This window comes from Artibeus jamaicensis, unplaced genomic scaffold (assembly GCF_021234435.1).
Source record: "Artibeus jamaicensis isolate MK-2021 breed Jamaican fruit bat unplaced genomic scaffold, CSHL_Jam_final contig_241, whole genome shotgun sequence".
In the NCBI taxonomy this organism is placed as follows: domain Eukaryota; kingdom Metazoa; phylum Chordata; class Mammalia; order Chiroptera; family Phyllostomidae; genus Artibeus; species Artibeus jamaicensis.
Window position 1 is genome coordinate 8,492,456 of NW_026521509.1, and position 23,039 is coordinate 8,515,494.

The 23,039-nt window shown below is 34.0% G+C and overlaps 1 protein-coding gene across 6 annotated transcripts in view; it reads left to right on the forward strand.

Moving 5' to 3' along the window:
* ATRX (ATRX chromatin remodeler) overlaps positions 1–23,039 on the forward strand; it is a 200,037-nt gene that overhangs the window by 69,626 nt on the left and 107,372 nt on the right. For 5 of the 6 annotated variants that reach the window (XM_037132200.2, XM_037132202.2, XM_037132204.2 and 2 more), the window contains 4 exons: positions 1,895–1,962; positions 2,271–5,347; positions 11,059–11,131; positions 22,594–22,727. In XM_037132200.2, coding sequence (XP_036988095.2) covers positions 1,895–1,962; positions 2,271–5,347; positions 11,059–11,131; positions 22,594–22,727 — 3,352 coding nt within the window. The remainder of the gene's footprint in view (positions 1–1,894; positions 1,963–2,270; positions 5,348–11,058; positions 11,132–22,593; positions 22,728–23,039) is intronic. The other variant, XM_037132203.2, reaches the window with a different exon arrangement.

The following is a 23,039-nucleotide window of genomic DNA, read 5'->3' on the forward strand; positions in this document are numbered from 1 at the left end:
CCTTCAGCAATTGTGACCCTCCTTTCCTTGAATTCAGTACAACATGTACCCTATGTTGGGTACATGTTGTTGCCTCATATTTTAAATTTTGACAGGTAAATTTCATATTGCTACAATTTGTAATGTGCATTCCAAGTCTCTTTTATATACATGATTGATTATTCTCCCAAGGGACAGTCTGTTGAACCTAGTCCATTTCAGTAGTAGTTTTCATGAATGGATATGGAACCTTCCCTTTATCCAGTCCCAGTTAAAGGAATTTCGTGTCAGTCAGACTTGGATTTGAATACTGTCTTTGCCTCTTACTAGTGGTATGACTTTAGCAGATTTATCCACATATTAATGAACCTTAGTTTTAACTCTCAAATGGGGTGTAATACCTTTGACCTTGCATGGTAGGTATTTTGAGACTTAAAGATAATGTATGTTAATGTAGGATAATGTTGCTAAGCTGTATACATAGTAGCCATTAATATATGATGACTATTAAATTTATTATGTAGCAACAATATGTGATATATTTTTTTCCTGATTGATTTTTATTTTTTTAGTTAATTTTATTGAGGTTACATTGGTTAATAAAATTGTATAGGTTTCAAGTGTGGAATTCTGTGTACATAGTCTGTATACTGCATTGTATGCCCACCAGCCAAAATCAAATCTTCCTTTACCATGTATTTGACCACCTTTATTATTTACTGTTTCCACTTACCTTCTCTCTGGTAACCACCATACATTGTCTGTATTTATGAGTTTTTGTTTGTTTTCTTGTTTGTTCATTTGTTGCTTTCAATTTTATATCCCATACGAGTGAAATTGTATGGTTCTTGACTTTCCATCTGACTTAATTCACTTAGCATGATAGTCTCAAGATGCATCCGTGTTGTCGCAAATGTCAGTATTTCATCTTATGGCTGAATAGTATGCCATTGTACATATGTACCACATCTTCTTTTCCCAATCTGTTGAAACTACAACTGAAAACTGAAATTCAGAACTGCAAATCAAAGCTACAGTGAGATATCATCTCACCTGTTAGAATGGCTATTCTCAATAACATAATGAATCACAAGTGTTGGAGAGGTTGTGGTGAAAAAGGAACCCTCATTCCCTGTCGGTGGGAATGTAAAGTGGTACAGCCACTATGGAAACAGTATGGAGATTCCTCAAAAAATTAAGAATAGAGTTACTATCTCACCCAGGAATCCCTCTTCTGGGCATGTACCTGGAAAATTTGAAAACATTAATTCACAAAGGTATGTGTACCTCTATGTTCACTGCAACATTATTCACAGTGACTAGGACATGGAAACAACCAAACTGTCTCTCAACATCTCATACATTTTTAAAAAAATATTTTATTTATTTATTTTTCCAGAGAGGGGAAGGGAAAGAGAAAGAGTGGGAAAGAAACATCAATGTATGGTTGCCTCTCATGCATCCCCTTCTGGGAACTGGCCTGCAACCCAGGCATGTGCCCTGACTGGGAATCGAACCTCGACGCTCTGGTTTGCAGGCCCGTGCTCAATCCACTGAGCTATGCCAGCCAGGGCATAACATCTGATACATTTTTATGCAGAGCTTTAGTAGCTAGTCATGTAGTAGATCAGAAATTTGCTTTACCAAAATAATTTATAGTTTTTTATATACAGAATGTTGGGCTCATGGAAATCTATTTCAAGGAATTAGTTTCTTGAGCTATTTCTATATCTGGAGAGTAGTAGTACTGAGTAGTTCATAATAAGTGTTTTACTTTGCTTGTCTAAAATATACACACATACAATCATACACACATTCCCTTCACTTTATTAATGATTTAAAAGATAAAGTTTTTGTTCTTTATGGATGTTACCAATTTCAAATAAAATTTTCTCTTCCCCTTTTCTTTTAATAGAATTGCTTTAAATATTACATGAGTGATGATATTAGCCGTGACTCAGATGGAATGGATGAACAATGTAGGTAGGTACTATGTCATGATTAACTAAAACTCAGTGTTGTTTACTGTTTTGGAAGGGGGAATTCTTATATAATTTGTTATTAGATCTATTTTTTGTTGTATTATCATTGATGTTTTTCATGGTAGATTGTTCTTTTCCATAAAGCCTTAGGTTTTTGACTGTTTTAAGTTTTTAATAAAGAATAAGCAGATGACCTAAACTGCTTTTCTATTAAAATTGTTTGCAGGGAAATTTAAATAGTTTGAATAATGAAAAGATTTAAAATGAGTTTCATTTGGGAATAATATTTTAATTTTTAAATAATTTCAGATGGTGTGCAGAAGGTGGAAACTTGATTTGTTGTGATTTTTGCCACAATGCCTTCTGTAAGAAATGCATTCTGCGCAACCTTGGCCGAAAGGAGCTGTCTACCATAATGGATGAAAACAACCAATGGTATTGCTACATTTGTCACCCGGAGCCTTTGTTGGACTTGGTTACTGCTTGTAACAGCGTATTTGAAAATTTAGAACAGTTATTACAACAAAATAAGAAGAAGATAAAAGTTGACAATGAAAAGAATAATAAAGTATATGACCATACACCCAGATTTTCTCCAAAGAAAAATAGTTCAAATTGTAATGGAGAAGAGAAGAAATTAGAAGATTCATATTCTGGTTCTATAACCTACTCTTATTCAGCACTAATTGTGCCCAAAGAGATGATTAAGAAGACAAAAAAACTGATTGAGACCACAGCCAACATGAACTCTAGTTACGTTAAGTTTTTGAAGCAGGCAACAGATAATTCAGATACTGATGCTGCTACAAAGTTACGTCAGCTTAAGGCCTTTAAATCTGTGTTGGCTGATATCAGGAAAGCTCATCTTGCATTAGAGGAAGATTTGAATTCAGAGATTCGAGGTTTTGATGCTGTAAATAAAGAGAAAAATACCAAAGAACATAAAGTCGTAGATGCTAAGTCTGAAACTAAAGTACGAAAAGGAGAAAAATTCTGTGCTGTGGAAAGGAAGGATGTTTCCAAATCAGAAGTTAAACTGTCAAGAAAGCAGGTAGATAGTGAGCACGTAGATCAAAGTATTCCAGTAGAGGAACAAAGAGCAAGGAAAAGTGCCAGTGGTGAACATGACAAATCTGATAAAAAAGAAGAACCTCAGTATGAACCTGCTAACACTTCTGAAGACTTAGACATGGATATTGTGTCTGTTCCATCCTCAGTCCCAGAAGATATTTTTGAGAATCTTGAGACTGCTATGGAAGTTCAGAGTTCAGCTGATCATCAGGGAGGTGGCAACAGTTTCACTGAGCAGGAAGTGGAGAGTTCATCTTTAAAATTAAATACTACAAAAGACAACAAAGGAGGTATTAAATCAAAAACTACAGCTAAAGTAACAAAAGAATTATATGTTAAACTTACCCCTGTCTCCCTTTCTAATTCCCCAATTAAAGGTGCTGATTCCCAGGAAGTTCTTCAAGATAAAGATGGCTGTAAACGTTCTGGTCTGAGCCCCAAGTCAGAGAACTGTGAACTTGGACAGGAAAAAAATGATAATGCGGTTTTGCTTGAATGTGAAGTTTTACTACCTTCAGAAGAATCTGATCTTCGAAGATCACCGCGTGTAAAGACTACACCCTTGAGGCGACAGACAGAAACCAATCCTGCAACATCTAATTCAGATGAAGAAAGTAATGAAACACTTAAGGATAAACAAAAGCCGTCAAATCCAATGAGAAAAAAAGATAAGCAGAATTCTTCTGACAGTATTATAGGTAATCCTAAAACTAATAAATTGTCTAAATCTAAGCAGCCGGAGATTGTGGATCAAAATTCAGATTCTGACGATGTGATAGCAGTCCTCAAACAGGTATCCAGAATGAATCACATTTCTTCTTCAGATACTGACATTAATGAAACTCATATAAACCATGAGAAGACATTGTATGATTTCAAGACTCAAACAGGGAAGGATGATAAAGGAAAAAGAAAACGAAAAAGTTCTACTTCTGGCTCAGATTTTGATATTAGAAAAGGCAAATCAGCTAAAAGGTGTATACTTGCTAAGAAGAAACGAGAAAACCAGTCTGAATCTTCCAATTATGATTCAGATTTAGAAAAAGAGATAAAGAGCATGAGTAAAATTGGGGCTGCTAGAACATCCAAAAAAAGAGTTCCGAATAAGAAAAATTATGATTCTTCCGAAGATGAAAAACACAGCAGAAAAAGAATGGATATTCTAGGGCAGGGAAGTTTGAAGGCTGCACAAAGAGAAGTATCTGGTGAGGCTGAAAAGAAACCAGAGAGAGACAGTTTTTCTTTACCAGATGGCACAGTTGATAATGACAAGACCAACTTGGAGTTAAGAGAGAGACTCTCTAAGAAGCAGCAGCCAGGTGTTTTCTCTGATGCTACTGATAAGCCTTTTTCTGGGAAAGAGGAGAGTTGTAGTTCTCCAGAAGACAGTAAGGTTGCTGAAATAAAAGCAAAAAGTAAGCATCTGAAAACCAAAGCCTGTAAGAAAATACAGGGCAGCTTACCTGATATTGCTGAAAAGTTCTCAAAGAAAGAACACAGCGATGACTCCTCTGAAGATGATAAAAAGCAGAGCAAAAAGGGAACTGAAGACAAAGAAAAGAAAACCACACAAATGAAGAAAAAAGTTCTTAGGAGGGAACAACTATATGAATCATCATCTGATGGCAATGAGAAATTACCGGACAGAGAAGGGTGTCATTTTCCTGAAGGCATAAAACAAAATAAGAATGGCACAACCAATGGGGAGAAGAGAAGTAAGAAAATAAAAGACAAAACTTCTAAAAAGAAGGAGGAGTTATCTGATAGTGTTGAGAAGTTACAAGGGAAACGAGATGGTTGTGCTTCTTCAGAAGAAAAAAGGAGTAGTAAGAATGTAGCATCTGGAAGAGAGAAGAAAAGGTGCTGCTTGCCTGAAAGGAGTTCAAGGAAGAGACAGGATTGTTCATCATCTGATACTGAGAAATATTCTGTAAAAGAAGATGGTTGTCCTTCTTCTGATAAGAAACTGAAAAGAATAGAATTGAGGGAGAGACGAAATTTAAATTCGAAGAGAAATACCAAGGAAGTACAAAGTGGCTCATCATCTTCAGATGCTGAGGAAAGTTCTGAAGATAATAAAAAGCTGAAGAAGCAAAGAACTCCAGCTAAAAAGAAGGCAGGCAATGTCAAGGAGAAAATGAGAAACTCCCTCAGAACAAGCACTAAAAGGAAGCAAGCTGAAATTACTTCCTCATCTTCTGATATAGGAGATGATCAGAATTCTGTAGGCGAGGGCAGCAGTGATGAGCAGAAAATTAAACCTGTGACCGAAAATTTAGTGCTTTCTTCACATACTGGATTTTGTCAATCTTCAGGTATGCAAAAAATAAATTTAAAAATGTATAATTTGTACTTAATTCTTTCTTGAATAACTACATTATTTATTTTCCCTCGAAGCCAGTCAAATGCAGGGTTATCGTTTGGGAAAAGACAAGTTAAAAATTCTTTACAGATTTACTAGAAACCTTTCTCCATTTAATTTTCCAGTCACCACTGGAAATTATTTGAAACACTGGTAATATTATCTATTAGGTATACTAAATTTGTTAGTTAAATAACAATTTTTAAATTAATGTTTCAGGATTTTTTTGAAGTAATGAATAGTAGTACTTTATGAAGGAAAATCAGACAGTAGTTCACAAGGTATCTATTAATATGATGAAGATAGTGCTTCGTACCAGTGAAGCATGGTGTGTGAAAGTTTTAACTGTTTTATCACGTATATGCCTTTTTTAGTTGGCCAGAGTAACTTTCTGTATCCTATTCAGTCCCCTGAAAAAATTAATTTAATTGAAACTCCTTGCAGATCTTTTCATCAAGTTTTTTCTAGTGACATTAACAGATATTTCTGTTTAGTATTAAAGACAAAAAAAAAGGGAGAAAGAAATTCAGCCCTGGTTGGCATAGCTCAGTGGATTGGGGGCTAGCCTGAGAACCAAAGAGTCCCAAGTTCAATTCCCAGTCAGGGCACATGCCTGGGTTGCGGGCCAGGTACCCTGTTGGGAGCGCACAAGAAGCAACCACACATTGACTTTTCTCTTTCTCTTTCTCCCTCCCCCTCTCTCTAAAAACAAGTAAATAAAATATTTTTAAAAAAAGAAAGAAAGAAATTCAAAGAGTAGATGGATTATCCCCTACCCTGATGAGGTAGAGCACTAGGACATTTAGGGTTTGGGTCCACTGGTCAGTGATACTTCACTGCCCACCTCAATGCTTATAAAAATAACTGTAATTGTTACCACAGGTCTTTTTTGAAATCAGTTGTATAATAAATGTAATCTTGTCACACATTGTGCTTTTTTTTAAAGTCAGTAAAACCTGTCAGTTAACTAGGGAAACTTGGAATTTTTAACTTTTTTAAAAAGATTTTATTTATTTATCTTTAGAGGGGAAGGGAAGGAGAGAAACATCAATGTATGGTTGCCTTTCGTGCGTCCCCTGCTGGGAAGTGGCCTGCAGGGAACCCGCCTGCAACCCAGGCATGTGCCCTGACTGGGAGTTGAACCGCGATTGTCTGGTTCACAGTTCCGCACTCAATCCACTGAGCTACACCAGCCAGGGCGGAATTTTTAACATTTTTATGGAGTAGATTTTTACTTATAAAGGACAGTGTTCCCAGCACAAGCCGAATGTTTAAAATTTTTCATTGACTTTTTAATGCTAGGATTTTTTATTTTTTCCAGTTGAATTTTAGTGGAATTAACTTGAATCTTGTCTTATAATAACATTTTAAATTATTTTATGGAGTGTTTATCTAATGAGTTGATTTGAAAACCAAGTATGATATGCATGGTGTATTTCGTTTAATACTGTTATATCACATGCCTAGATGGAGCTCAGCCTGTGTGGTTACTATAGGTCCACACTTTTTCAAATTTTTTACCCTAATGTGTTGCAGAATTTTCAACTCTTTGGTTCTCAGAAAGATAATACAGAGTACTTACCATATATTATATAATGCTTCCAATAGGGCCCAAGGCAACACATTATCAAACACACTAGTATTTCTGCAACAAAACATAAGAGACCATTCACAGTTAGAATAAACAGTTCAGATTTAGTTTTGTTGCCAAATGAGAACTTTGGTGCCACCTTACATAACTTTTTAAGTTTTGAGAGCTTTTTGGATCCCAGAATTGTGTGTAAGATTGTAGACTTGCATTCAAAATACAATCTCGTTACACAGCATTATATACAGCAGCCAAGATTTGGAAGCAGCCCAAATGCCCATCAGTAGATGAGTGGATAAAAAAATCTGTGGTTCATTTACACAATGGAATACTACACAGCCATAATAAAGAAGGGACTCTTACCTTTTGCAACAACATGGATGGAACTGGAGATTATTATACTAAGTGAAATATGCCAGTCAGAGAAAGACAAATACCATATGATTTCACTTACATGTGGCATCTAATGAATAAAATAAACTAACAAAATAGGAACAGATTCATAAGTACTAAAAACAGACTGACAACAGTTAGATGGAAGGGGTCTTGGGTGTCTGGGTATAAATGGTAAAGGGATTAAGGAAAAACAGACAACAGTATGGCAATTACCACTGGGAAGGTGGGTGGGCTGAGGAAGAAGAGGGAAAAGGGGGATAAATGGTGATGGAAGGAGATAACTTGGGGTGGTGAACACAATATATGGTATGCAGATGATGTGTTGTAGAATTGTACACCTGAAACCTATGTAATTTTATTAACGTATGTCACCCCAATAAATTCAATACAAATCTAAAAAACAATCTTACAGTTACTTTGATATCAAATCAGTGTTTTTGTTATCAGGTTAGTTGAGAAAACTCTTATTAAGGAGTACGAGAATAATAAATTGTAACTAGTTACATGGAGCATTCTCTAGGAAATTGTAGGCTATTGAGCTAATCTTAAATTTTGGAAAACTGATTTCCATGAATAAACTGCTTCCCTAGTGAAATCAACATGTTTGATTTCAAATACTAATTTTAATTTCCCCAAGTCTAATTTGATAGAACACGTTTGGAGCTGTTAATACCTAGTATAGTATATAACAATGTGTTCATCAGATCTTAAGAAGAGATGGCAGCATATGGCAAATAGTCAGAGGGTGCATTTCTTAACCCAGCACTAGTCTAGATCATGATGCTTTATTTTGATTTACGTTACTTCATTCTGAAGGACCAGTGTGCTCGTGGGGAGGTGAATCCTTTCTCATTTATATATTTAGAGGAGCCTTGAGAATTCAAGTCAGCAGATGCCAGTGTCTCAACTACTGTTTGGTAGAACAAATCATGTTCAGATTCTTTTACCCTGGATATTTCTTGGGACTCATTATGTTAGATGAAAAGAAGATAAATTTGCTAGGGAGTTAACACATCTCAAAATTGGACTGTGTCAGTAGAAATACTTAGGCGGAAAAGAATATGAAGGGCATTGAAAATAAACATTATGTAAAAAGTACTGTTTTTCGAGATAAGTTTTGGTGTTACCCAATGATACAAGTGACATTCCTTAAGAATTTGCTTGCATTGCTCTGGCTGGTGTGGCTCAGTGGATTGAGTACCAGCCTGACAACCAAATGGTCACCAGTTCCATTTTCATTTAGGGCACATGCCTGGGATGCTGGCCAAGTCTCCAGTAGTACTGGGGGTACGCCAGAGGCAACCACACATTGACGTTTCTCTCCCTCTCTTTTTCCCTTCCCCTCTCTCCAAATATAAACAAATGTAATTTTTAAAAAGAATTTGCTTGCATGTGTATATACACAAGCTAAATTTATTCCTCTTAATATGTCCACAACTTAATTTAGGTGACAGTCTTTATGAGCTTTTAAAAATCCTTCCCCACTCTCATGAATTTAGAGGATTCCAATTTATTCAGCAATAATTGGGTGTCCTGTTACATGATAGAATATTTTCTGAGAAATTGGGGCTTGTAGAGGGAGTGGAATTATTCCTTTATAAACTGTAGTCTATACAATTTAATATGCTGTAAATCAGTGTTAGTCATTACTGTTTTCAGTTGTGAAGGCAAGAATCTGTATACAGATGTTCCATATATTTTATAGTACATGAATATCATGTGTTTTCTCCAAGGATATTTGTACTGCCTTTTTGAAACTCAGATTCTTTTTACAGAAATAAAGATTCACTATTAAAAGAAAAAAATTGTCTTTGGGAATAGCAATAAGCAACCAAGATTAAGTACATAATCGTAATAAGGTCCTGGCCAGGTAGCTCAGTCTGTTAGAGCATCATCCCCAATATGCCAAGATTGTGGGTTCGATTTCCGGTCAGGGCACATAGAATTAACCAGTGAATGTATAAACAAGGGGAACAACAAATCAATGTGTCTCCCTCAAATCAATAAGTTAAAAAAAGAACACAGTTCTAGGAGATTGTAGTCTAATGAGTAAGATAGACATAGATGAATCTTTTTTTAAAGAATGCCAGGAGAAAGATATAAAAGTAAAATGGGGCTTTGTGATAAGTAGCAAGTGAGCCACTTAATGTAACTATTGTAGAAAGACTTAAAATAACAGCATTTGAACACAATTTTGAAGGATGGGTCAAATTTTGAAAGCTACAGTAAAGAATCTAATTATTAGTGGCAATATTATATTTGAAGATTGGTCTGTTTAAATGAAGTATGATGAGTTTGCTAGGTTATTGTGAGATTTATTATTGCCTTTATATAGTTAGTGTATTTCTATTCTATGTTGAACATGTAGCTTCTGTATTCTTTAGGGGCTTTTCTGTCCAACATTTTCTTCAAATATGAAAAACTTCATTATGCAGAAAAGTTTCTTTCATTAACATTGTAGCATATTTGTATATGTAGAGTACTGTTTGTAAGATATCTATATATCCTCTATCCATCAATGCAACTAAAATTTTTTGCCTTTTTAACTCTTTTGAAATAATTATAAATTCACAGGATTTAGCTACAAAAAAAATTGTACAGGGCGATCTTGGATACCCTACATTCAGTTTCTCCTAATGGTAACATCTCAGGTAACTATAGTGTACTGTCAAAACCAGGAAATGGAAGATTTATTCAGATTCACCAGTTTTACATGCACTTGTTTGTGTGTGTGTATGTGTGTATGCGTAAGTATAGTTCTGTGAAATCATACCATTTGTAGCTTAGTAAATCACCACAACCAAGGTATTGAACTATTCCATTACCACAAGTTTCCCTAGTGCTACATCTGATGCACAGCTTCTTTGCTTACCTCCATTCTTAACCTGTAGCAAGTGTTAATCTGATTTTTATCTGTGCTTTGTTTTGAAACGGAATCATGAAGTATGTAACCATTTGAGATTGGCTTTTTTTCATTCAGTGTAATGCTCTTGAAATTTTGGATGCATTTCAAAGTAAATAATAAACATCAGCATACTTCTCCCTACTTCAGCATATTTAGTATTTAGTAAGAGTTCAATATTTAAGTTTGTTTTTGAGGCAAAATTTACATATAATGAAATGCCAAATCATAATGTCCTTAGAGTATTAATCAAAGGATAGAAAAAGTAGCTTTTCATAAGAAAATAAGTTTTACTGTAGTTGAATGTATCTCTGTGATTCTACTCATTAGTACTATGCAAATCAAGTATAGTTTGAAATTACTTAGTACTACCAAATTATTGATAGCAATTTTGCTGTTCTTTAATGATACAGGAAAGATTATATATGTTAGCTTTAAACTTAATGGTCACTACAAAGCTTATTTCATCAGGAAACTTACATGAAAGTGAAGGCGAATGACAAAGACTTTTGTTACCTGATGGATGAGCTTTAGAATTCTTGTGCTCTGGGAAGGAACTTTGAAATATAAGACCTAACTTTATCATTTTACTATTGGCACTTCTTAAATTCCCCATGTGCTTTTCTTATAAACTATTTTTAATCATGTTTTGGATCCCAGAGTACAGTTCAGAACCTACTACTTGTTATTAAAGTTTTAGGCTTTCAGTTTTATTTTACATGGTTGTACTTGTGTAGTTAATTTAGAACTAATTTTAAGTATACTTTTTCCCTTCAAGGAGATGAAGCCTTATCTAAATCAGTGCCTGTCACAGTGGATGATGATGACGATGACAATGATCCTGAGAATAGGTATGGTTCCATCTGTAAGGACTTTAAAAAAGTTATAACACACCCTAGGCGTGGGCGTAAACAGCAACAGAAGCGCAAGCTGGTTGTCAAAACCGGGAGTGACTGCTTTAGAAAGACTCGATCACAGTCTTCCTGCAAGTTTGAAAGAAAGGCCAGAAAATGGGCTAAAACTCAGAAACCTTAAGAGAAAGTAAATATATTAACACACCTAGCATAGGGTGTGTTATAAATACAGTACCATCAATTTTATGTTTTCATGTAAACTCTGCTAATTTTTGAGACTACTTCTAATTTTGACAGATTAATTTCTTGATGAAAGTAAATCATGTTAGTAACAACAGACATCTTTTCCCTCAATATTTGATTATTGTTTTTAGTTGTCATTCAGTATGGTGGTCCCATTTATTAAAACCTGTTCAAAGTGAAAAAAAGGAGATTGCTCAGATATTTAAGATTAAGAAATCACTATTAGAATAAGTTTACAAAGTGTCCAGTCTGCTGAGATTTTTAACTAGTTTTTTAAATAAAATAGAAATAGCATGATACTGTTAACTTTAGTAAGACTTAACCAATATTTGCAGATGTAAACAGTGGAGCCTGTACAGACATATTTAAGTAAGGGATAGCTGGGAGAAGAAAAGCATGCAACGCAATGGAGAATAAACTATTAAAGAATCTAACCATAATTTTTAAGATGTCATTTCAAACCTTTCTCTGTACTGTAGTGTTCCCCACACTCAAAATCTTCAAGCAACTGCTGTGTGGTGGGTGGAATTTTGGAGCAGTGGGTATAGGAATATCTGATTTCTCATTGTAACTTTTCTAATAACTATCTCTGTAAACTTGGGCAAGTGACTTAACTACTCTGCCAAAATTTTTTGAACCTTAAAATGAAGGTGCTGGATGAAGTTTTCTCTGATTAATTCTAGCTCCAAAAATCTGTGATAGAGTTGATGAGGTTTACTTTAGAGCACCAATTAACCATTCATTTGTTCCTAATAGTAAGCTTTAATATTAAGAAAATATGAAAATATACATGTAATTTTTGTGTCACAGTTTTGTAAGACATTAACTTTGAGCTAGTAAATACCATGGAGAAAGCTGTTATTATTGCTCTGTTTTTTATCTTGTTAATGCTGATAGGTTTTCCCATTTCATAGATCAGCATTCTCTGAATTAATAGGAGAACATTTTTATTAAGGTGAATGAACAGTTTTATTTTGCACTTTGAGTAGAGCTTAGTCATGGATACAAAAACATGCTGCTTGCCTACTTATTTTTTTATTAAAAAATATATATTCAGTTATTTTATGGGATAGAGGTACAGTCTAGAATGGAATGGTAAGGACATTTTATTCATCAAAGATTTTATACTATATGATCACAGAGATTATGAGAGCATTTAAAAATTAATTTTTAAAAAATGTTTTAATTCCTCATCATTTATTTATGTTATTTGTTTCCCTGTAACATATGAGCCCTGAAATGTTATTGAAAGGCTAATAATGGTTAAAACATGCTATATTCTAATTTAACTGTGAATGATGAACTTTAATTTCATATTTAACCACCAAATGAAAGTGTCATTAAGGTATGATAATTTTATATTTGTGTTAGAGCTTATCAAAATTAAACATAATTTCCATCTTTTAAGTTACTTTATTGTATCTCTAACTGGAAAGTATTTTATTGGAAGGTATCCATAATTCTTCTATATTGTGTTTATGATTAAAAAATACAACCCTCTTGATTACTTTTCAGAATAATTTAATTTTATCTTCAGCATGTTTTTCTTTACACTCAGATTAATGTGCTTTTATAATATCTATCTGCAATTTTCAATTGGTGCGCCACAAGAATTTTTAAAACATGCAAGACCTGGATATTTAGTCAGGGGCACTGACCTGTTTTCCCTTAGATTGTCAGATTAAAAGATGACAACAACCACTACAATAGCCGTCTATTGTGAATGAGTCAAAATTATACCTGTTTTTGTCAGGTCAGCAAAAACCGTATTTTTTAGTGTGCCACAGAATTTTAGAAATTAGTTTATGTGTGCTATGAGATGAACAAGGTTGAAAATCACACACACACATATACACAAAATTAATAACTTGTTTCCTATCTAGTATACCAAAGAGGTATCAATGACCCATGGGTTATCTCATGATGGGGATACAAATACCTTCTTGAACTATTTTAGTATAGGCAAGGTATTTGAACATTTTGAATATGCATTAAGCAGCTTTTAGAAATTTGCGGATTATGATTAAGTCTTAGAATTATGTTTACCAATCTTACATTTTTTAGAAAGGATGTATTATGGTAGCTAACATGTACTTGTATGTAACTTGGTACACAGTTATGTAATTGCATCTAAATTGTGTGTAAATTTCATATGATTTGCTTGAGCAGTATTGTAATACATTTTCAGTGTTGATGTTATAGAGTGGTAAATAATGTATTAATGCAAGTGTTTAACTAATTGGGTGCAATAAATTTCTGTAAAACTTTTTTGTTGTTCAGTCATTTGATTTTAATTATAATGCATCTTTTCATGGGACTTGCAAGAAAGAATTGAGACATTTAGGCTATCTTGTAGCCAAAGAAATTTTGATATTTCTGAAATTGAGGAAGTAAATACTTTATAATTCCCAAAATGTTTATTATATGTAACATATACTTTTATATGGTTTATATACTTATATGTTTCTGTGAAAGTTTTAAAGCAGATTTTACAGTTATTTTTAATATTTTAAATCTATGATATCTTCTGAGATCATTAAAAAAGACTTAGCCATGTCGTGAATATTTTAGTCGGTGTGAATAAATAAGTCTGTTATTTTAGCATACTATTATGCAGCATCATTCATATTTAATAGTAAATGTATGCTGTTATGAGATAGAGTGATCTAACTTGTAAATTTCTGTACAATTTCATTTATTTAACAAACAATGATGAAGTATTATAGATTGATTGACAGTTTAACTTTCATTAATTTTTTGGTTGAGACTTTTAAAAAATATAAGTAGTAGACTGACTTTATCTTTTGAATTTTCTGTAACCGAATACTTACTTCATATCTTATAGCTTAGTCTTTATGTACTTTTTGGAAAGAGAATAATATCAAACAGTTTGTCAAGCTGTTTAAATTATACACACAATTTTACGGTTATTTGAATGTGCCATTATTTTAATGTTGCCTTTTGATTACCTGTTAATTGTGTTTTAAATTGGTTCTTTCATGAAAAAGGCATTTATTCACAGAGGCTTTTTTACTATGGTTGCAGTTACAGTTAGGCTGGCATTGAAAAATGCATTATGATTTCTTACTGTTTTAAATATAAATAGGAGTATTTTGAACAAAATTTCTAATAACGTTCTATATTTTAATTCTGTCACTGTCAACGAGCCTAAGTGACAAGATGGTATTGTGTTCAAGTTTAACAGTATTAGTGTTGAGGGTCATTAAACCAAGCTTTGTCTTTAGAGGTTGCATACTAAAACAGTCACTTAACAGTTCATTCCTTCTGAAAAAGTAATTGTTTTTGTTATATTCTTTATTTGTATTTTTACAGGGTATGAAAAATATTTAAAATTGAGCTTTTAAGAGGAAAAACACTTTGCTAGATTTTTTCCTAAATAAGCATTCTCTCTCTTTTTTAATGTCAATTTTGATTAAAAGCTGGGATTTTTATATGGATACCCCTCCGTGCCACACATGCCCATATACTTACCATATAGTTGAAAGCTGCTTAATTGGGTATGGTGATATCCATAGTTTTTCTTACAATTTAATTTCTCTTTCAATGGGGCTAGATAATTTTTTTAGAAGAAGTAAAATTTGGTGTGGAGATTGCTTAAAAATTTGCCCTTTGTTAATAGAAATTTTACTTAATTATAGTGGGACTACTTTCCTTTTCAAATTGGAAAATATGCTAATGTTTGTTTTTTCCCTACTAGCTTCGTGTATGTATTCTGATGATGAAGACTCTGTACTTTTAATTTAGCATATTTTGGGAACTGATTAATGATTCTTGGATATTGTTCATATAATGAAAATGTTTAATGACTGTACCTGATTTCAACAACGATTAATGGCACAAGTGTCTTTCAAGTCCTTTCAACATATGACTTACACTTGATTTCCATTTTAAACTTTCCTTGTCCACATGTTCATCTTCTATACCTGTCTTTATCTATTTTCTCTACTAATTTGTTAAATGTGGAATAATTTTTTTTCTGTTATAGTCGTTTTTTTTATGGTTGTCCTATTTGGTTAGCAAAATTACTTTGGTTTTTTATGTATTTAAAAGACAGAGGTAGCTCTGGCTGGTGTAGCTCAGTGGATTGAGTGCAGCCCTGCTAAGCAAAGGGTCATCTCATCGGTTCAATTCCCAGTCAGGGCACATGCCTAGGTTGTGGGCCAGGTCCCCAGTAGGGGGTGCATGAGAGGCAACCATACATTGATGTTTCTCTCCCTCTCTTTCTCCTTCCCATCTCTCTAAAAATAAATAAATAATAAAATACTTTTAACAAAGACAAAGGTAGCATTTTATTTTACTTTAATTTTTTAAATTTATTTTTTTCACTTTGTTGTTCAAGTACAGTTATGTCCATTTTCCCCCAACTACTCCCCCCACCCCACAAAGGTAGCATTTTAAATGAAGTAATTTGTGTTTATATTTAAGTAAAGATTTTAAAGGGCAATTTTAAGGTGATTCTTTCTCCATTTAGTCTGTCTTTATAGCACAGGTAAGTATTTTAAGTCATTTAAGTACAGGGTCTGACAGAAGTAAGGCCTGCTTGAGTCTGGTTGGTAGGGAAGTAATATGGGCATAATGGTTTATAGTTTTCATTTGAACATTTCACTCAAAATGTCATATGGCATGCTTGAGTGTGATATTGTTATGTTGCGAATTATATGCTTATTTTGTAATAAAAGAGGCGTTATTTCTGCCAGACCCTGAATAACAAACAGGTGTCTAGCCAGTAGATAAGATCTATTTGAAGATATCTAAACTGTTCCCAGTTGCTACCAGCTTTCTTTATGCTACATTTCTCTACAAGGAAGGGAATATGGTCAGTAGTGGTGATTTCTCTGCTTAATGTTTAAACATTATAACCAGCCTTCCTTTCATGTCTCTCTCCTTTGGTGATATTCAGATTTTCATAAAATGAAATACCCCCAACCAGGAGTTTGGAATTTAACTGTTAGCAAAAATAATTCATTTTTCTCAATTCATATATGCCTCCTTGTCTTTACCTTTGAAATTTGAAAATAAAATTGACACAAGTAAATCTTTTTACTTTTTAAGTATAAAAATAAACTAGTTTGGGGAGGTTAAGAATAGTATAGGAAATGGAGAAGCCCAAGGACTCATATGTACAACCCATGGACATGAACTAAGGGGGGGAATGGTGGAGGGAGGGAGGGGGTAGGGCACAGAAGATAAAGGGGAAAAAATTGGGGGAAACTAATAGCATACTCAATAAAATATACTTAAAAATTAAACTAGTTCTTTAATATGATCAAATTTCCTAAATATATGTCAATGTTAGTAAACTATTTCTTGTTAAAATTTCATCTAAAACCAGCTTAGATTTTTTTTCATAAAATCAAGGAATACACATTTTGTAATTTAAATTGGTAATAAAATTAATGTTTTTAATATCATACAATTTTTATGTTTACATTTGTATGCATTTTTAAAAAGATTTTATTTATTTATCTTTAGAGGGGAAGGGGGAAGGAGAGAGGGAGAGAAACATCAATGTATGGTTGCCTTTCCTGCATCCCCTGCTGGGAACTGGCCTGCAGGGAACCGGCCTGCAACCCAGGCATGTGCCCTGACTGGGAATCGAACTGCGATCGTGTGGTTCCTGGCCTGTGCTCAATCCACTGAGCTACACCAGCCAGGGCCTGTATGCATTTTTTTAAAGCCTTTTAGTATTAATTGTCCTGGTATCCTCACTAAAAAGTCAAAAGTACTGTTTTTCCTCAACTGCAAACATTGCAGAACATGTAAATACTAAAGTTTCAGATTGTTATTAAGCCTTCGAATTATATAGTGACTTCATTATTATCTCACAGATTCCACCATGTTGCATTACAAATTATTATGCTTTAGTCATATTTTTAAAGTATGTATGTATGTATGTATGTATGTATTTATTTATTTATAGGGAGAGAGGTAGGAAGAGAAATATCAATATATGCTTGTCTTTCATGCATCCCCACATTGGGCACCTAGTCTGCAACCCAGGCAGGTGCCCTGACTGGGAATCGAACTGGTGACTCTGGTTCACAGGCCATCATCACTCAATCCACTGAGCTGCACTAGCCAGGGTCACATTTTTTATAGGAACGTTCATATATCAACATATTTATTTTGAAATAAAAACTTAAAAAAAATACACTCTGACCTGTGTGGTTCAGTTGGTTGGCTGTTCCACAAAGTAAAAGAGTTACAGCCTTGATTCCTCGTCAGTGTATGTGCCTGGGATGTGGACCTGGTCCCTGGTCAGGGTGCGTGCAAGAGGCAACCTATTGATGTTTCTCTCCCTTTCTGTTTCCCTTCCCTTCTTTGTAAACATAAGTAAATACAATCTTTTTTAAAAGGTTAAAAAACACTAATACAGATTTTGATGATGAGGAATTCCATAGTAATAGTGAGAAATTTTTATTTCTGATAACATTTGTTGGAACCAAGTCTCAAGCTCTACTAGGTGAATTTGTGTTCACCACCACCCCTGTTCTCACAAAAAAAATACCCAACATTATTTGGCTGTAGTCATTTCACTTGTTTTCCATATCAGCCTTTTAAATATGTTGTTATGTTTTATCACTGCACAGATAGTTGTTTTGTAACTCTAAAAGGCATGTATTTAAACCTATAATCATGTTCAGAATTCTCTTAACTAATTCTGTTACATTGTGTACAAAATGTAAAAACACAATTTAAAAAATTTTTCTAAAATGTTTGGATTGATTCACAGTATATTGGCCTTCTAAAAATGTGTTTTTATTTAGCAGTTTCTTTAGACCGGTTTTCAGAACCCCTTACAAGATAAAATAGTAAGTAGATTGTAGGATATATGTTATAAATGTCCTGTCTGCTCATTTTAGAGATGGACTATACTGAAGTAATGATGTTTTAGAACACACGTTCTAAACACTCTTTCAAAATTAAAGTTTGAAGTAGTTCATTTGTGAGTGCATAGATTAGAAATCAGTGAAATATATGTGTCTTTAAGAATGTGCCTATAGAGTATTTCCCCAAGCACTTATTTGGACAGAAGTAGTGAATAAGTACAGAACATAGCAGTGGCATAGTAAAATTAGTAACAGATATTAGGTAGGACTCTTAGGTGCTAGTCTGATTTTTCCACTAACTAGCTTTGTTTCTTTGCCCAAGTCATTTCCCCTCACTTAGCCTGTTTCTTCATCTGTAAAATGACAGAATTGGACTCTAGGATTCCTTCTTCTAGGTCTAACAAGCTTTTCTAATGGCTGTTTCTCTAAAGCTCCCTGGTGTAAGTGATCCTTGTCCTCATCATTCCTTTTTAAGAAACTCAGCATTTTAAATTACTGATCTGCCTACCAGCAGGAGACTGTTTACTTTCCTTTCCTGTTTGAGTGCTTAAAGAACAGACATTACTCATTTCGTTTCTAGACGGGATCAGAATTACTGAAGGCTTTCTTGTCTTTCTTTTTTTTTTTCTGATTTCTTGTTTGTGTTTGCATTGTTGGGCCCATTTCTTATTTTACTTTTGCTTTCCTTTAGTAGATGAAGGTGTAAGGCATAATAAGGCATTGTCTTGATAATATACTATATGATTGAGAAGACTTAGCTTTGTTTGGTTTTGGAATTCTATTTATTCTCTCATGCACCAGTTCCCATCATCGTTTGTTTGTGGGTTTTTATCCTCCCTTCCGTATTGTTTTGCTTTCTCCCCCTCTCCCTTCCCTCCCTTTCAGGAAAATGGAGGAGTGGCTCCATTACTTCCAGCTCTGCCCAGGTTTTCCACCCCAAGAGTGGCACAGCCTGTGCCTCTAGTGCTTCTGATAGAGTCATGACTGCTTTGGATACTACACCTGCCCCAAGACGTAACATTGAGATTTCCGGGGCAGTACTTTGTTGCCTGGATGATTTTTCTCAGAAACGTCCTGGAAGCCTCAAGAAAGGAAACTTCAGAGCAAACAGAATCAACTAGGGATCATGACTATACATCCATCACATGCAAACCAGCACAGGTCCAGCCGAGGCCTCCAAAAATGATGCTTTGCCAGCCTCAGCTGGTTCTCAAGTGATGATGTCCTTGAAGTCTGTGGCCCGTGACTCAAGAGTTAAGGTAGTGGAGTTTCCCTTAAAGCATCTCACAGAAGTCTTTGTAGATGGGACACGTCTCACCTCAACATGTTTGCTGACTACTGAGGGTAAAGGTCAGCATCAGCCCTTAGGTCCTTATACTTAAGTTCTAATTTTGAGGTGTAGATTATGTGATACTCTAGGTTTATGATACAGTGGGTCTTTGACATAGTGGACTTAAGACACCAGTCATAATTTACATGAGCTGATATAGATTTATTATCCTTTTTACTGCTTAATACACATCACTATACATGAAGTTTCCCCTTTGGTGAAAAGGTGTTAAGAGGGCAAGTTTAAAACATCTCAAAGAAGTACCTGTATTTTGCTGTGTATAATATACACTCATGTTTTTGGCCCAAACTTTCAAGAAAAAATCATTTTAATTTGGAAATTAAATTATTTATATTTATAGGCAAAACGGATTATCGTATTCTAGGGTATTATTTTGCAAACGTATATCATTGTTGCTTTCTAGAGTTATACTTTTAAAGCATAAAATACTTTTTATCAAAAACATAGATAAGGAATTAGTACTACCCATGTTTAATACACATCCTTGTTGTTCCCTCAAAAATCTGGGTAAAAAGTTGACATCATACATGGCAAAATACAGTAAATTTTAGGGAGTTTCCATTACTCTGTATAACTTTCAATTTGGAGAAAAATGACGATTCTCTGAATGTATGATTTTGTTTCTGTTTCTAAAGTGGCTTTGATTGTTCTATGTATTATGATCTTACTCAAGGTTTTTGATAAATTGTATAATTCTTCCATGTGTGGATCTCATTTCATTCTCCATGATTTATTAGTTGATGTAGAATTGTATCTTATTATCTCATGTATATCATATTTCTTAGTTAATGGCAGTCAAGCACATGAGTATGATTTAGTTAAGTTGACATATTCTTAGGAGTCTAGAGTTTGAAAGGAGAAAAATTATGTGGTTTTTTACAATTAGCAGCCAAGTCTTTATAGGTAATACAGCCTTTTTAACTTTTATGAACCTTTAAATACAAACTGAAGTCAGGTGATTGAACTAACCTATAGAGTAACTTAATTAATAATTGTACTTTTGTTGGCTATTATTGTACCACCCAAATAGTGGTATAATATCCTGTAACTGCAAGTGAAATATGCTTTAGTAATTTGTAATTTAGTACTTGATGCTTTAAACTGCACACATGCATGCTAGCACACTTCTATTTATCCCAATACAGTGGTTTTACCAAAATTGGCTGGAGGAAGATTTTTCTTATCTATGGGAAATGACAATGTGAGGTGTATTAGAGATGGGTTTAGAGAGTTTTTTCAGAAACATGTTTTCATTAAATTTAAAGAATCCGCCTTTATTCTTTTTGTTTATTTTTTTTATTTTTAAAGGTTTTATCTTATTTATTTTTTAGAGAGAGGGGAAGGGAGGAAGAGAGGGAGAGAAACATCAGTGTGCTATTCCCTCTCATGTGGCCCTCACTGGGGACCTGGCCCACAACCCAGGCGTGCTCCCTGACTGGGAATCGAACCAGTGTCTCTTCGCTTTGCAGCCTGCACTCAATCCACTGAGCTACACCAGCAGAGCAGAACCCCCCTTCATTCTGAAACTATTTCCTAATTTGTATAGGATGTGTTGAAATAATTCTTCATTTTATAAAATGATGAAAGTAAATGATACTTGGATTTACATTTTCATTTGGCAAAATGAAAAGTTGGCAGTCTTGTATCAGTCTGCATTTTAAAAGTTTATTTTGTGCAATTCAAGTGAGAAAACCCTGGATTTTGAAGTTTAAGAGCAACATCTTATACCTTCAGTATAGTACAATTTAAACTAGAATGATCTACTCTCCTCTTTATTAAAGTGTAAATCATGGCTGAAAATTTCAGAAATGTAAACTCATCTCTGGTTCCCATTAGCACATGGTAACTCTGTTGTCTAAATATTTCTGATTTCTCTGTTAAGAAAGGGCTACCAGGCCCTGGCTGGTGTAGCTCAGTGGATTGAGCACCAGCCTGTGCACCAAAGCATCGACAGTTTGATTCCCAGTCAGGGCACATTCCTGGGTTGTAGGCCAAGTCCCTAGTAGGGGGTGTACTAGAGGTAACCATACATTGATGTTTCTCTCCCACTTTTCTCCCCCTTTCTCTAAAAAGAAATGAAGAAAATGTTTAGGAAAAAAGAAAGAAAGAAAAGGGCTACCAAAAGACATGTAGTAAGGATTTGAAGAAGTGATTACCTGTTTGATTTTCTCTTTTAGTGCAAACATGGTCATTTATTAGGAATATATATTTTTTAACATAAGATGGCATTAAAGAAATACTTTCTTACTTTTGGCAGTTAAGTTTTAGTTAGCATATTGTTCTTTGGGGAGCATCTTGAGAAATTGGAATATGGGTACCACTGTTGCCCTGTCTGCTTTTTTTGAAAGTGAAAACTCAATTATTATAATTTTGTTCTTTTACTATGTGTGTAATTAATAGCACTCATATTCCTTCTCTGCCCTAGCTTTAATATTATTAGGGCTTTCTGATTGCTTCAATACTTAATATTTAGTGTGTGCTTTCATTTGGTTAATAGAATTTATGAAGTAAATTGAAATTTAAGGGCCAAAAATATTATCCCTCAATTTGAGGCACTGTTTCATAATGAACTAGTTTATTATACAATGATTTTCTAAGCATATGTTTTGCTGTTTAATAAATCTTCTCATGGAGTTTTGTCTTGGAATGCCATTTGTGTGAATAAGTAAATTTACTATTGTAGGCCTGTGTGATGCTGTAGTTTTTTGGCTAATGGCAGCAGAGCAAGTATAGGCTGGAAGGTTAACAATGATGAAGTTGAAATTGGTCAAAATAGTTAGTGGAGATGTTCTTTAGAATTTTCAGTATATTGTAGAATTACCTCAAATTGTGAAGAAATCAGTGCTAAGAGCGTTTTCAAAAGTTTTGGTTATTAGCTTAGGTTAAAACATGGTTTTGGTAATCTTTTATTTATAATATAAAATATGTCTATTTTTAAACAATGTTTTGTTTTTATTTTAATTTGTCATGGTTCATCTCTAAGTATAATTTATTATTGTCTTTTTACTCTCAAGAATTGCCAAGAAGATGCTTTTGGAAGAAATTAAAGCCAATCTTTCTTCTGAGGATGATGGATCTTCAGATGATGAACCAGAAGAAGGGAAAAAAAGAGTTGGAAAACATAATGAAGTAAATCCAGGAGATGAGGGTGAGTACCCCTAAGAAAAGTATAGGATGCCATAATTTGATTTTTTGACCAGTTCAGTCTTTTAAGAATGTGTGGCCATAGCATTTCTTAATCCATGCATTTGAAGTTTATTAAAATGTTTAAAATATTATTTACTATCTTTACTTTTTATAAGTATGTAATAATAATTGTGCGTGTTTTGTCATTTACTGTCAATAAGCCTATGACTTTTAAAGCAAGGTAGTTTTACCTTTTAAAAATGTAAAGTATGATTCCTGGCTGGGTAGCTCAGTTGCAGATTTGATCCCCAGTCCAGGCACTTAAAAGATGCAA